Source organism: Theropithecus gelada, chromosome 1 (assembly GCF_003255815.1).
Source record: "Theropithecus gelada isolate Dixy chromosome 1, Tgel_1.0, whole genome shotgun sequence".
NCBI classification, from domain to species: Eukaryota; Metazoa; Chordata; class Mammalia; order Primates; family Cercopithecidae; genus Theropithecus; species Theropithecus gelada.
This window is the reverse complement of record NC_037668.1, coordinates 5,948,609-5,963,165: the sequence shown is the minus strand read 5'-3', so window position 1 is coordinate 5,963,165 and position 14,557 is coordinate 5,948,609. Positions and strand designations below refer to the sequence as shown.

General features: G+C 40.0%; 1 protein-coding gene across 9 annotated transcripts in view; it reads left to right on the top strand.

Moving 5' to 3' along the window:
- PHTF1 (putative homeodomain transcription factor 1) overlaps positions 1-14,557 on the top strand; it is a 75,635-nt gene that overhangs the window by 19,707 nt on the left and 41,371 nt on the right. For 8 of the 9 annotated variants that reach the window (XR_003116474.1, XR_003116475.1, XR_003116476.1 and 5 more), the window contains 3 exons: positions 325-394; positions 868-1,026; positions 12,892-13,048. Coding sequence is in view for 5 of the 9 variants with exons in the window: in XM_025364153.1 (XP_025219938.1) it covers positions 325-394; positions 868-1,026; positions 12,892-13,048 (386 nt within the window). In the remaining 4 variants the exon portion in view is untranslated. The remainder of the gene's footprint in view (positions 1-324; positions 395-867; positions 1,027-12,891; positions 13,049-14,557) is intronic. The other variant, XM_025364210.1, reaches the window with a different exon arrangement.

Genomic DNA, 14,557 nt, shown 5'->3' with positions numbered 1-14,557 from the left:
CAGCACTTCTGGGAGGCCGAGGTGAGTGGATCACCTGAGGTCAGGAGTTTGAGACTAGCCTGGCCAACATGGTGAAACCCCATCTCTACTAAAAATACGAAAAATTAGCCGGGCTTAATGGTGGGCACCTGTAATTCCAGCTACTTAGGGGGCTGAGTCAGGAGAATCACTTGAACCCGGGAGGCAGAGGTTGCAGTGAGCCGAGATCACACCATTGCTTTCCAGCCTGGGCAACAAGAGCGAAACTACGTCTCAAAAAAAGAAAAAGTAAATAAAAGGGCTTTTATTTATTTCTGGTTTTGTTTTTGTTTTGTTTTATTCTAGGGTTTGAAAAACAAACCAAAAAAGATGGGCCACATAAAGCCAGACTTGATTGACGTTGACTTAATCAGAGGTTAGTTCTAAAATTGTTTTTTATGTACATTATTATATTATTTCAGGTGGTGCCTAATTTTTAATATCTTCTCTATATGATGGTGTACTTTAATTTCCAAATGTAACACTTTACTCTCATCACTCAGGCTTTAGCACTTTTTCTACCTCTGCCTTAGTACTGTGTGGCTCTATAAATTACATGCATACATGGAAAAGAGGGATGAACATAAGAGACTTGCTGTTGTGTAATTAGATAAATAGGTTGTTTAACATTCAAGTAAGCCTGACTTATTTTGAGCTTCTGTCCTAGTGATTGAGGCAAGAAGTTATTACATTTAACAGACATCTAAGAGGGTTTTTTCTTTTTTTTTTTTTAACTGAACAGGTTTTGTGCTGATGTTTGCACTCACCTGTTTTTAATGTAGTGCTACAGGTGGGCATCAATACAGTGTATATAAATGTTTGATGTTTTGTTTTATTGTATGTTTAAAGGGTCAACATTTGCCAAAGCAAAACCTGAAATTCCATGGACATCTCTGACTCGGAAGGGGCTTGTTCGAGTTGTATTTTTTCCATTGTTCAGCAATTGGTGGATTCAGGTTACCTCTTTAAGAATCTTTGTTTGGCTGTTACTACTTTATTTCATGCAAGGTAATTGGCAGAGTTGGAATAAGCAATGACAGTTTCTTTTTTGCTGCTTTTGCTATTAAATAATTATCTACTGTTTTTACATTTACCCTTTCACTTGATGGTTTAAAGTACGCAGAAGTGAAGAGACATAGGCCATTCGGGGTTCATCTTAAAATTACCTGCTACATTAGAGCAAACATACTTGTGTAACTCTTTCTCTTCACTTGAGTTTCTTTCTACCTGTCTCACTGGCCAGGCCTTTTCTGTCTTTTCTTGTGTCTGACCTCTGAGCCTTTGAAATTGGGTATGTGTGTTTTTTGTTTTTGAGACAGGGTCTCTCTCTGTCACCCAGGCTGGAGTGCAGTGGCATGATCACAGCTCACTGCAGCCTTGACCTCCCAGACTCAAGCAATCCTTCCACCTCAGCCTCCCAAATAGCTGGCACTACAGGTGTATGCCCCTGTGCCTGGCTAATTTTTGTATTTTTTTGTAGAGACCAGGTGTTGTCATGCTGCCCAGGCTGGTCTTGAACTCTTGGGCTCAAAAGTGTTGGGATTACAGGTATGAGCCACCATGTTCAGCCTGAATATTGGATTACCTAAAGTTTGCACCCTAGGTTCTGTTCTTTAAGTAGTCTCATTAAGGCCTGTTGCTTTAAATATAATTGATATACAGATGATTCCCAAGTCTGTATCTTCAGACCAGATCTCTCTGCTGAGCTTCAGACTTACAAATCTAATTGGCTGCTTGACATTTCCATATGGAGATTTAATTATATAAATCTGGTATCAAGATACCATATGGTATCTTGAACTTAATTATATAAAAAATGGAACTCTTGACTTGTGTGTGTGTGCGCTGCACACATGTGCATGTGTGTGTAAACTTGTTCCTGTTTGTGTCTCCAATTCATTAAATGATACCATCAGTCACCCAGTATTCAGGTGAAAAATGAAAGCTTCCTACTCTACCCTACCATCAATTCTCATGTGTAATCTGTCACCAAGTCTGTGAGCTCTTCCCCCAAATTTGTCACTCTATTTATCTCAGTCTCTGCTGCCATGATCATTGTCCACAGCACCAGCATTTCTTTGCTTAGACCACTGGAATAACATCTACTCTGAGCCTTCTTTCTACCAATCATTCTTTCCACAGCAATTAGCGAAATCTTTTAAAAACAGAAGCCATATAATGTCATTTTCCTGCTTAAAACCCTGTAGTGACTTCTGTTGACCTTAGAATAAAAATCCAAAGTTCTTACCATGGCCTATACTGCCCTGCAGGACCTGGTCCCTGTTCTCCTCTCAGACATCATCTTCTCTATTTCTTACCACTCTGCTTGTGCTGGCTCTAGGCATAATGTCCTTTTTTTGGTTCTTCACACACAGCTGTTTTGTTTTGTTTGAAGCATTTGGAGTTTGGGAGTTTGGCTGTTTTTTCCCAGGCTGGAGTGCAATGGTGCGATCTCGGCTCACTGCAACCTCTGCCTCCTAGGCTTAAGTGATTCTCGTGCCTCAGCATCCCGAGTAGCTGGGATTATAGGTGTGCGCCACCATGTCCAGCTAATTTTTTGTATTTTTAGTAGAGATGGGGTGTTACCACGTTGGCCAGGCTGTTCTCAAACTCCTGACCTCAGGTGATCCGTCCGCCTCAGCCTCCCAAAGTGTTGGGATTACAGGTGTGAGTCACTGCACCCGGCTGTTTGAAGCATTCTTAAGGCTTTTAAAATGGCTGGCTTTTTTCTCACCTTTAAATCTCAGCTGGGATGTAAATTCCATAAAGAGACCATTCCTATCTATATTTCTAAGTAGTCCTAATACCCTCTAGTCACTATCATAAGAATCAATTTTAATTTCTGGGTTACACATCACTACTTGATGTTTTCTAACTGTGTGCAGGGACCCAGTGTATTCTCTTTACGAATGTATCCCCATTGTCTACCAAGGAAGTAGGCAGTGTGTACTATGGTTACACCTGTGCAAAAAGGCATGAATTAGAACAAAGAGTGGGAGAAAGTTGGGTTAAGGTGAAAGAATTATGTTTTTTTTTTCTTTTATCTGTGTCAGTTTAAAAATTTTTTAAGTTATAGAGTGAAAAATATATGTATATATTTACAAATTTATAGGTTTAATATTTTTTAAGTTGTGAAAGTGTCATTTATTAGAATATCTGTAATGGAAGTGTTCCACATCTGTGCTGCCCAGTATAGTAGCTACTTAGCCATATGTGGCTATTGAGTATTCAAAATGTAGTTAGTGTCAATAGGAGACCGAATTTTAAATTTTATTTGATTTAAAATAAGTCTTCATAACCATCATTTTAATGGGTGCATAATCATTCATCATGTGGACATACCGTCATTTAAAACTATCATTTTAATGTCTGTACAGTCTATCATATGTAGTCATATGTATCATATGGATTTATAAACATCTTTATATGGCTGCCTTTTTTTTTTTTTCTTTTTGAGACAGAGTCTCACTGTTGCCCAGGCTGGAGTATAGTGGTGCGGTCTTGGCTCACTGCAACCTCTGCCTCCTAGGTTCAAGTGATTCTCTTGCCTCAGCCTCCCAAGTAACTGGAACTACAGACACACACCACCATGCCTGGCTAATTTCTGTATTTTTAGTAGAGAGAGGGTTTCACTATGTTGGCTAGGCTGGTCTTGAACTCCTGACCTCAGGTGATCCTCCTGCTTCAGCCTCCCAGAGTTCTGGGATTACAGGTATGAGCCACCACACCTGGCCTATATAGCTTTTTAATAGTCCATTATGTAAGAGTACTGTAATTTATGTAACCTTTCTGTCTGAGTCTGTTCAGGCTGCTATAAGAAAAATATCATAGACTGGGTGGCTTATCAACAACACAACTTCATTTCTGACAGTTTTGGAGGCTAGTAAGTCCAGCATCAAGGTGCCAGAAGATGTGGTATCTGGTGAGGACCTGATTTCTGATTCATTGGTGTCAGTCTTCTTGCTGTGTCCTTATCTGGTGAAAGGGGCAAGGGAGCTCTTAGGAGTCAATTTATAAGGCCACTTCCATGAGGGCACTCATCCCCAAACTTACCAACTGGTTATATGTGACTGGGGACCTCCCTAATATGCTTTCTCACTTTTTACAATGTGCATAGGCTGATAACTTTTCAAATCTTTAAGTTAATGCTTCCTTTTTGCTTAACAATTCTGTCTTTTAAGTCATTTCTCTCTTCTCACATTTTACTGTAAGCACATAGGAAGAGCCAAGCTGCACCTTTATCACTTTGCTTAGAAATAGCTCCAGCTAAATATGCAATTTCATCACTTGCAAGTTTCACTTTCCACAGAATCCTAGACCATAAATACAGTTCAGCAAGTTCTCTACCACTCTGTAACAGAGTGTTTTTCCTTCAGTTTCTAATAACATATTATTTCTCATTTCTATCTGAGACCTCATCGGAATGGACTTTACCTCATATTTTACCAATACTCTGTTCATGGTTACTTAGGTATTCTCTAAGAAGACTGAGGCTTTTTCTGTAGCTCCCCTCTTTTCTTTCTTTGTTTTTGTTTGTTTTATTTTGTTTTTCAAGACAGAGTCTTGCTCTGTTGCCCAAGCTGGAGTGCAGTGGCACGATCTTGGCTCACTGCAACCTCCGCCTCTCGAGTTCAAGCGATTCTCCTGTCTCAGCCTCCCGAGTAGCTGGGATTACAGGCGCCTGCCACCATGCCTGACTAATTTTTGTGTTTTCAGTAGAGATGGGGTTTCACCATGTTGACCAGGCTGGTCTCAAAGTCCTGACCTTAGGTGATCCACCCGCCACGGCTTCCCAGCGTGTTGGGATTACAGGCGTGAACCACTGTACCTGGCCTCCTCTTTTCTTTCTGATTCCTCACCAGAATCTCTTTTGAAAAGGTTTAAGGCAATCCAGGCTTTTTCTACTGTGTACCTCAGTATTCTTCTAGTCTCTACCAATTACCTATTTCTAAAGCTGCTTCCACATTTTTAGGTATTTGTTATAGTAGGACTCCCATTCTCAGTACCAGTTTCTATCTTATGCCACTTGGGCTGATAAAACAAAAATATCATGGCCTAGGTGCTTTATAAATAACAAAAATTTATTTTTCACAGTTCTGGAGGCTGAGAAGTTCAGATCAGAGCACTAGCAGATTCAGTGTCCGGTGAGGGTCTGCTTCTCTCTGGGTCCTCATGTTGCTGAAGGGGCACAGGAGCTCTCTGGAGTCTCTTTAATAAGGTTACTAATCTCATTCATGAGAGCTCTGCCCTCATGACCTAATCAGCTACCAAAGGCCCCATCTCCTAATATGGTCACATTAAGGATTAGGATTTCAATATGAATTTTGTTGGGGACATACTTTATAGTATCTTCCCATATTGTGGGCATTTAGGTTGTTTCTATGTTTTTTCTATTAATAATGCCATCAGGAACAAAGTTTTCCTTATTTTATATTATTTCTTTAGAATTTGTTCTTTGAAATAGAATTAACAGATCAAAGAATGCGGACATTTAAGGGTTTTTGTACGTACAGTGAAATTGCTGGTGGCACAGTTCTTTTGGAAAGCAATAGATGAGGATACTTGTTTTACCATGGTCTTACCAGCATTATTATAATTTTAAAATTGTTATCTAGGTGGGGGGCGGTGGCTCAAGCCTGTAATTCCAGCACTTTGGGAAGCTGAGGTGGGAAGACTTGAGGCCAGGAGTTTGAGAACAGCTTGGGAAACATAGCAAGATCCCATCTCTACAAAAAAAAAAAAGAAAAAAAAAAGTTTAAAAAATTAGTGGGGCATGGTGATGCATGCCTGTAGTTCCAACTACTTATGAGGCTGAGGTGGGAGGATCACTTGAGCCCAGGAGTTTGAGGTTACAGTGAGTTATGATTCATCACTGCACTCTAGCCTGGCTGACAGAGTAAGACCCTGATTGCATCTCTGCCCACACCTGCAACAAAAAATTGTTACCTAATTTGACACGCAAAAAATATTTTGCTTGTTGAATATGCATTTCCTTGGTCACTTGTAAGGGTGAAATTTAGGTATTTTTTCCACACATTTATTATTAAATTATTTATTCCTTCCTTGTTGATAGATACTGCATCATATATAGAGAAAATTTCCATATATGCCATGGTCTGTTTCCAGACTACATATTCTGTACCGTCAGTTTTGGTTATTCTATGCCATATGTTAAATGGCACATAAATAATTTTGGTTATTTTCATATCTGTGCCATATACTAAATTTTCGTATTTGCCATGGTGTGTTTCTGGACTACATACTCTGTACCATTAATTTCTGGTTATTCTCATATCTATGCCACACTGCTTTCATTACTACAGCTATTTAATATGGATTAACATTGAGCAGGAAATTTTTTTTTTTTTCTTTTGGGATGGAGTCTCACTCTATTGCCCAGGCTGGAGTGCAGTGGTGTGATCTCAGCTCACTGCAACCTCTGCCTGGGTTCAAGCAATTTTCCTGCCTCAGCCTCCCAAGTAGCTGGAATTGCAGGCATGTGCCACTACGCCCGACAAATTTTTGTATTTTTAGTAGAGATGGGGTTTCCCCATGTTGACCATGGTGGTCTCGAACTCCTGACCTCATGATCCACCTGTGTTGGCCTCCCAAAGTGCTGGGATTACAGGCCTGAGCCACTGCGCCTGGCCAGGTATTTCTTTATTATTCTGCTTTCCCACATTTTCTCTCATGCTTTCTTGTTTATCCTTTCCAAAATAGTTTAGCATTATTTTATCATGATTAAAACCAAAAAACCCCACAATATAGGAATTTGGATTGGAATTCTCTGATTATCCCCTTTCCCCAGCACACATACACAAATATAGATGTATGCATATATTTTTGGAAGATGGACAGAAAATATGACTTCTTTACAATATTCTCTTCGCTATACAGAAATATGATATTGCTCTCCTTTTAGTCGGGACTTCCTTTTTTTTTTTTTAATTGAGACGGAGTCTCGCTTGTTGCCCAGGCTGGAGTGCAGTGGCATTATCTCGACTCACTGCAACCTCTGCCTCCTGGGTGCAAGCGATTCTCATGCATAAGCCTCCTGAGGAGCTGGGACTACAGGTGCGTGCCACTATGCCTGGCTAATTTTTTTGTATTTTTAGCAGAGACGGGGTTTCGCTGCATTGGCCAGGCTGGTCTTGAACTCCCGATCTCAGGTAATCCTCCCACCTCGGCCTCCCAAAGTGCTGAGATTACAGGCGTGAGCCACAGCACCTGGCCTTAATCAGGACTTCTATTTATCCCTCAGTAAAGCTTTGCAGGATTTTTTTCTTTCTTTCTTTCTTTTTTTTTTTAAATATAGACAGGGTCTCACTCTTACTCCCAGGCTGGAGTGCAATGGCCTGATGGTATTTCACTACAGCCTTGAGCCCAGGCAATCCTCCTGCCTCAGCCTGTTGAGTAGCTGGGACAGTAGGGGTGTGCCACCACGCTCAGCTGGTGTTTTTTATTTTTTATTTTTAGAGATGGACTCTCGCTATATTGCCCAGGCTGGTCTTTGAACTCCTGGTGTCAAGTGATCAAGTGATCTTCCTGTCTCAGCCTCCCAAGTGTTGGAGTTACAGGTGTGAGCCACCACACCCAGCCCTGGATTTTTTTCTTATAAGGCCCCCTTAGATCTTATTAAATTCAGTTTTTTTTTTTATTGTGGTAAAATGTACACAGCATGAAATACACCATCTTAACCATTTCTCAGTGTGGAGTTCAGTGGCGTTGAGTATATTGATATTGGAATACGACCATCAACACCGTTTATTTCCAGAAATTTTTTCATCTTCCCAAACTGAAACTCCATACCCATTAAACTCCCTATTTCCCCTACCCATAGTCCCTGGCAACCATCATTCTACCTTGTCTCTATGATTTTGACTACTCTGGGAACATCATATAAGCAGAATCATATAATATTTGTCCTTTTGCAACTGGCTTATTTCACTTAGCATAATATCCTTGAGGTTGCCCATGTAGAATGTTTCAGAATTCTTCCTTTTAAAGGCTGAATTGTATTCCATTGTATGTATATACCATGTTTAGCTTATACATTCATCTATTGAGAGATACTTAGAGATTTCCACCTGAAATTTAAATAGTTTGTCTTTGTTGCTGCTGCTGAAAATACATGACTTTTTAAGTCTATTTTTACAAATTTTAAGTGGTTTTTGCTGTCACATTTGAAAGCTGTTGGTTTATAATTAAAATTGTTATAACCAGCTGCTTTATTAAACTCTTTGTCATCAATTCTAATAGTTTTTCAGTGCTTGTATTAGATTTTATAATGATACAACCATATGGTTGGCAAATAATGAAAATTTGGTTTTCTCCTTTCATATACATTTCATTTACTTTCACCGAATCAGTCAACATTTCAGAGTCATGTTAAGTGATAACAGTGAGTGGTCATGTTGTTTTGTTACTGATTCAGAATATCTTCACTAACATATAATGTGTATTTATTTTACTTATATATTCTTTAGCATGATAAGGAAATATTTTTATTCTTAATAGTTTAGAAAATATGGGCATTTGAGATGAATTACAAATCAAGAACAAATATGTGTGTGTGTGTGTGTGTGTGTGTGTGTGTGTGTGTGTGTGTGTGTTTGAGATGGAGTCTCGCTCTGTTGCTCAGGCTGGAGTGCAGTGGCCGGATCTCAGCTCACTGCAAGCTCCGTCTCCCGGGTTTATGCCATTCTCCTGCCTCAGCCTCCCGAGTAGCTGGGACTACAGGTGCCCGCCACCACGCCCGGCTAGTTTTTTGTATTTTTTAGTAGAGATGGGGTTTCACCGTGTTAGCCAGGATGGTCTCGATCTCCTGACTGCGTGATCTGCCCGTCTCGGCCTCCCAAAGTGCTGGGATTACAGGCTTGAGCCACCACGCCCGGCTGTGTGTGTGTTTTTTAATACAATGCTTTTTTTTTTTTTACTGTTACCTGGAGTTGGGCCAGACTTCACAGGTTTAGGGCACAGTCCTCTACAAGACTGCTCTCACTTCAGATACCAGCCTCAAGTTTGGGGGTCGCCAGGGTCACTCTCCCTTCTGACCAGGTAGCTATAGTTTTAGGTCCCCCAGGCATTCCCTCAGATTTGATGATTGGATGGAATGACTCTCAGAACTCCAGAAAGTACTAAACTTACAATTATAGTTTCATTATAGCAACAGAACATAAATGAGAAGAGAGGTATAGGAGTGTTTGGGATAGTTCCAAACAGGATGCTTCCGTTGTCCTCAGGTAGCAATATGCAGAATATTGCCACCCTGCTAGGGAAGAAGCTCCCCTTAGCTTTGGTATGTAGAGTTTTTACTGAGACTTTATTATTTAGGCTTGATTGATGGGATCATTTACATGTGGTTGAACGCAGTCTCCATGCCCCTTTACTCCTCAGAGGTCTCCTATGGCTCAAAGACCCAAGCCTTTCATCACATAGTTGGTCTTTTTGGGGTGACCAGCAGCCATCCTTAGGTACCTTGTTAGCATAAACTATCAGGCTTGGCACAAGGGGCCCACAATGAATAGCAAAGGTACTTCTGTCACTTAGGAAATTCAAGGGTTTAGAGGTTACCTCTGAGGAACTGGGATCAAATGCCAACCATATTCTTTTTTTTTTTTAACTTCTTAATTTTTGTGGGTATATAGTAGGTATATATATTTATAAGGTACATGAGATTCTTTGATACGAGCATGCAATGCATAATAATCACATCATGGCAAGTAGGGTGTTCATCTTCTCAAGCATTTATCCTTTGTGTTACAAACAATCCAGTTATACTCTTATAGTTCATTTTAAATGTACAATTAAATTATTGACTATAGGTCAGCCTGTTGTGCTGTCAAATACTAGGTATTTTTCATTCTGTCCCATGAACCATCCCCACATCCCCTACTCCACCCCCACTACCTTTCTCAGCCTCAGAGCCTTCTACTCTCTGTCTCCTTGAGTTCAGTCTTTTTCATTTTTAGCTCCCACAAATAAGTGAGAACATGTGAAGTTTGCCTTTCTGTGCTTGGTTTTTATCACTTAACATAATGTCCTTTAGTCCCATCCATGTTGTTGCCAGTGACAGAATCTTATTCTTTTTTTATGGCTGAGTAGTACTCCGTTGTGTATATGTACCACATTTTCTTTATCCAGTCATCTGCTGATGGACACTTAGGTTGCTTCCAAATCTTGGCTATTGTGAACAGTGCTGCAACAAGTGTGGGAGTGACTCTTTGATATACTGATTTCCTTCCTTTCTTTTGTTCTTTTTTGTTTGTTTGTTTTGAGACAGAGTCTCATTCTGTCACCCAGGGACTGGAGTGCAATGGCATAATCTCAGTTCACTGCAACCCTCTGCCTCCTGGGTTCAAGTGATTCTCCTGCCTCAGCGTCCCGAGTAGCTGGGATTACAGGTGCCCGCCACCATGCCCAGCAAATTTTTGTATTTGTAGTAGAGACAGAGTTTCACCATGTTGCCCAGGCTGGTCTTGAACTCCTCACCTCAAGTGATCCGCCCACTTTGGCCTCTCAAAGTGCTGGGATTACAGGCATGAGCCACAGTGCCCAGCCACCATTTTCCTTTCTTTCGGGCATATACCCAGCAGTGGGACTGCTGGATCATATGGTAGTTCTATTTTTCTTTATTTGAGGAACCTCCAAGCTGTTCTTCATAGTGGTTGTACTACTTTACATTCCCACCAACAGTGTACGGGGGTTCCCTTTTCTCCATATCCTCTCCAGCATTTGTTATCGCCTGTCTTTTGGATAAAAGCCATTTTAACTGAGGTGAGATGATATCTCATTGTGGTTTTGATTTGCATTTCTGTGATCAATGATGTGAGTACCTTCTCATTTAACTGTTTGGCATTTGTATGTCTTCTTTTACGAAATGTCTATTCAGATCTTTTGCCCATTTTAAAATCAGATTATTAGATTATTTCCTATAGACTTGTTTGAGCTCCTTATATATTCTAGTTATTAATCCCTTGTCAGATGGATAATTTGCAAAGACTTTCTCTCATTCTGTGAGTTGTCTCTTCTCTTGGTTGATTGTTTCCTTTGCTGTGTAGAAGCTTCCCCTGCCCCACCTCCCCACTCCCACTCCCACCCCATCCCTGAGATGGAGTCTTGCTCTGTCGCCCAGGCTGGAGTGCAGTGTCGTGATCTTGGTTTAACTTGATGTGACCCATTTGTCCATTTTTGCTTCACCAACCAAAAAAATTTTTTTTTGTTTTTGAGACCAGGTCTCACTGTGTTGCCCATCTGGAGTGCAGTGGTACGATCTTGGCTCACTACAGCCTCAACTTCCTGGGCTCAAGTGATCCTCCCACCTCAGCCTCCTGAGTAGACTGGGAGTGGGACAACAGGTGCGCATGCCACCATGTTCAGCTAATTTTTTTGGAGTTTTGTAGAGACAGGGTTTTGCCATGTTGCCCAGGCTGGTCTTGAACTTCTGGGCTCAAGTGATCTACCCACCAGGCCTCAAAAAGTGCTGGGAAGGCCAGGCGCGGTGGCTCATGCCTGTAATCCCAGCACTTTGGGAGGCCAAGGTGGGCGGATCACGAGGTCAGGAGATCGAGACCATGGTGAAACCCCGTCTCTACTAAAAATACAAAAAATTAGCCGGGCACGGTGGTGGGCACCTGTAGTCCCACCTACTCTGGAGGCTGAGTCAGGAGAATGGCGTGAACCTGGGAGGCGGAGCTTGCAGTGATCTGAGATCATGCCACTGCACTCCAACCTGGGCAACAGAGCGAGACTCCTTCTCAAAAAAAAAAAAAAAGGTGCTGGGATTACAGGTGTGAGCACCATGCCCAGCTGCCAACCAAATTCTTACTGCATAACTGTCAAAATTGAGATGATTTGTATAGATGTGATCAAAATACATTGTATGAAATTATTACATTAATTCAGTTGAGTCAACAAATACTTAAGCCTATTGTGTCTGTGCCAAATATTCTTCTAGATGCTGAGATAAATTTTCTACTTTTAAATGTTAAATTCACTTTGATAGTATTTCAATAATTTATCCAACAAATATTGAGTGTCTATTCTGTGCTCCAGGTACTGGTTTTAGATAGAGCAGTGAACAAACCAGAAAAAACTCCTTGTCTTCACGGTGCTTACTTTTTAGTGGTAAATTTATATTCACATTCTCAAGTCAACAAGGTCTATAGTTTATTGTCTGGGTACTTTCATTATTGTGTTTGAGTATTGGGATTTTATTAGGGCATGAAATAGGTAACTTTCTTTTTCTCCACACAGGAATAGTTTGTATAGCACAATAATTACTATTTATGTGAAAATCTGAAATATGTTAAAATATGGAGATACTTTTTGATATTTTTCCATTTCATTTGCTTCTTTAAACCTTTTATATATATGCTTTGATTTGCATTTCATACACACACACACACACACACACACACACACGTATATGTATTTCTTCTTCATTATATATGAAATGAAAAGGCAACATAGTTAAGAGTGAGGACTCTGGAGCCTGACTACCTGGATTCAATTTCCATCTTTGCTCTTTGCTTTCTGTGTAGCCTTGGAAAATACTCTTCCTTAGAGCAACACATTTCAACATGCGTGTTATATACAGCATCTAGTTGTTTTTGCGGTGGAAACCCTTTTGAAATATCTAAATTATCATGCTGCCAGAAAGGTAAATCCTTTTAACACAGTATTCTTCACTTGCCGAGGGATCTAGGGCTTCAGGTTTTCACTCCGCTAATGTGCAGCTGGATGGGTGTTGTAGGAAATTATTTATTTGTGTACTTTTTTAAATGATGGATTTTTATAGAAATTGTATAGTTTTTAGAATTAATTTTAAAGATGAGATCTAATGTTTTACATCTTAAAACCTCTTCTTTTCAGTTATAGCAATTGTCTTATATTTGATGATGCCTATTGTGAACATAAGTGAAGTACTTGGACCCTTGTGCCTTATGCTACTCATGGGAACTGTCCACTGTCAAATTGTGTCTACTCAGATAACAAGACCATCAGGAAACAATGGAAATCGAAGAAGAAGGTAAGAAGAGAAATTACACTGTAGTTGTATATTTTCTGGGAGAGGTGTTATAGAGATTTATAAAGTCTTTGATTAATTTAAAATCTCCCTCTTTTGTGTATTTTTTCATTATTTTTTGGCTTAGGAAATGAATGCATTACTTTGCACTTTTCTCCTTGATGCTGAGAAACCTTGTTATAAACTTTCAGTTCCAGTTTGGGATTTTTGTCATTCAGTACAGTTGTTTAAAAGGAAATTTTATATACTATATTATTCTTTATTAAAATTTATCTTATATATTGTCTTTGAAATTCAGTCTTAATCAAAATTTGGTGAAAATTCACTGTAAACAAGGATCTTGGTACATTTGGTTAGTGCTACCAAAATTTTACCTTTTTTCTTTTTTTGTTTTTTTTTTTTTTTTTTTTTTTTGAGACAGGGTCTCGCTCTGTCGCCCAGGCTGGAGTGCAGTGGCGCGATCTCGGCTCACTGCAAGCTCTGCTTTTCGGGTTCACGCCATTCTCCTGCCTCAGCCTCCTGAGTAGCTGGGACTACAGGCACCCGCCACCGTGCCCGGCTAATTTTTTGTATTTTTAGTAGAGACAGGGTTTCACTGTGGTCTCGATCTCCTGACCTTGTGATCTGCCCGCCTCGGCCTCCCAAAGTGCTGGGATTACAGGCGTGAGCCACCGCGCCCGGCCAAAATTTTACGTTTTTTCAAAAGTGTGTAATAAGAATTGACTTCTAAGTGGTCTAAACTTTTTTTTTTTTCTTTTTGAGACAGAGTTTCGCTCTTGTTGCCCAGGCTGGAGTGCAATGGTGCAATCTTGGCTCACTGCAACCTACACCTCCCGAGTTGAAGCGATTCTCCTGCCTCAGCCTCCCAAGTAGCTGGGATTACAAGCGAATGCCACCACACCTGGCTAATTTTTTTTTTTTTTTTGAATTTAGTAGAGACGGGGTTTCACCATGTTGGTCAGGCTGGTTTGGAATTCCTGACCTCAGGTGGTCCACCCACCTCGGCCTCCCAAAGTGCTGGGATTACAGGCGTGAGCCACCGCGCCCAGCTGTCTAAACTTTTAATAAGGATTGATTTGGTTTTTCTTTACATATTGAATTCATGTTATATTTTAATCGATTATATGGTATATGTGAGTTTTGGAACTGTTTAAATGTTCTTAGGTATATGCAGTGTTACCTTCCAAAAGTTACGTTATCCTCCCTCAGAATATCTGTAGATATTTGCCTGCGTAAACAATTACTAAATAAGAATTTTCCATTAGGTGCAATGAATTTCAACGTATTCTTATTTTTGAATGTTATTTTTAAAACTTTTAAAAAAGATTTCTTGTAAGTTCAGTTAAATTGATTGAATGTTTTCTAAGGAAATAAAATGCTATGCTATGTCTTATTGATATATATAGTATATATCTTTTAATTATATAGGATATCAATAAAAAGTGATCAGTTGCTATTATTCTATGTTCCCCTTATAAAATGTGCCATAAGAGGTAGATTCCTAACGTCCAT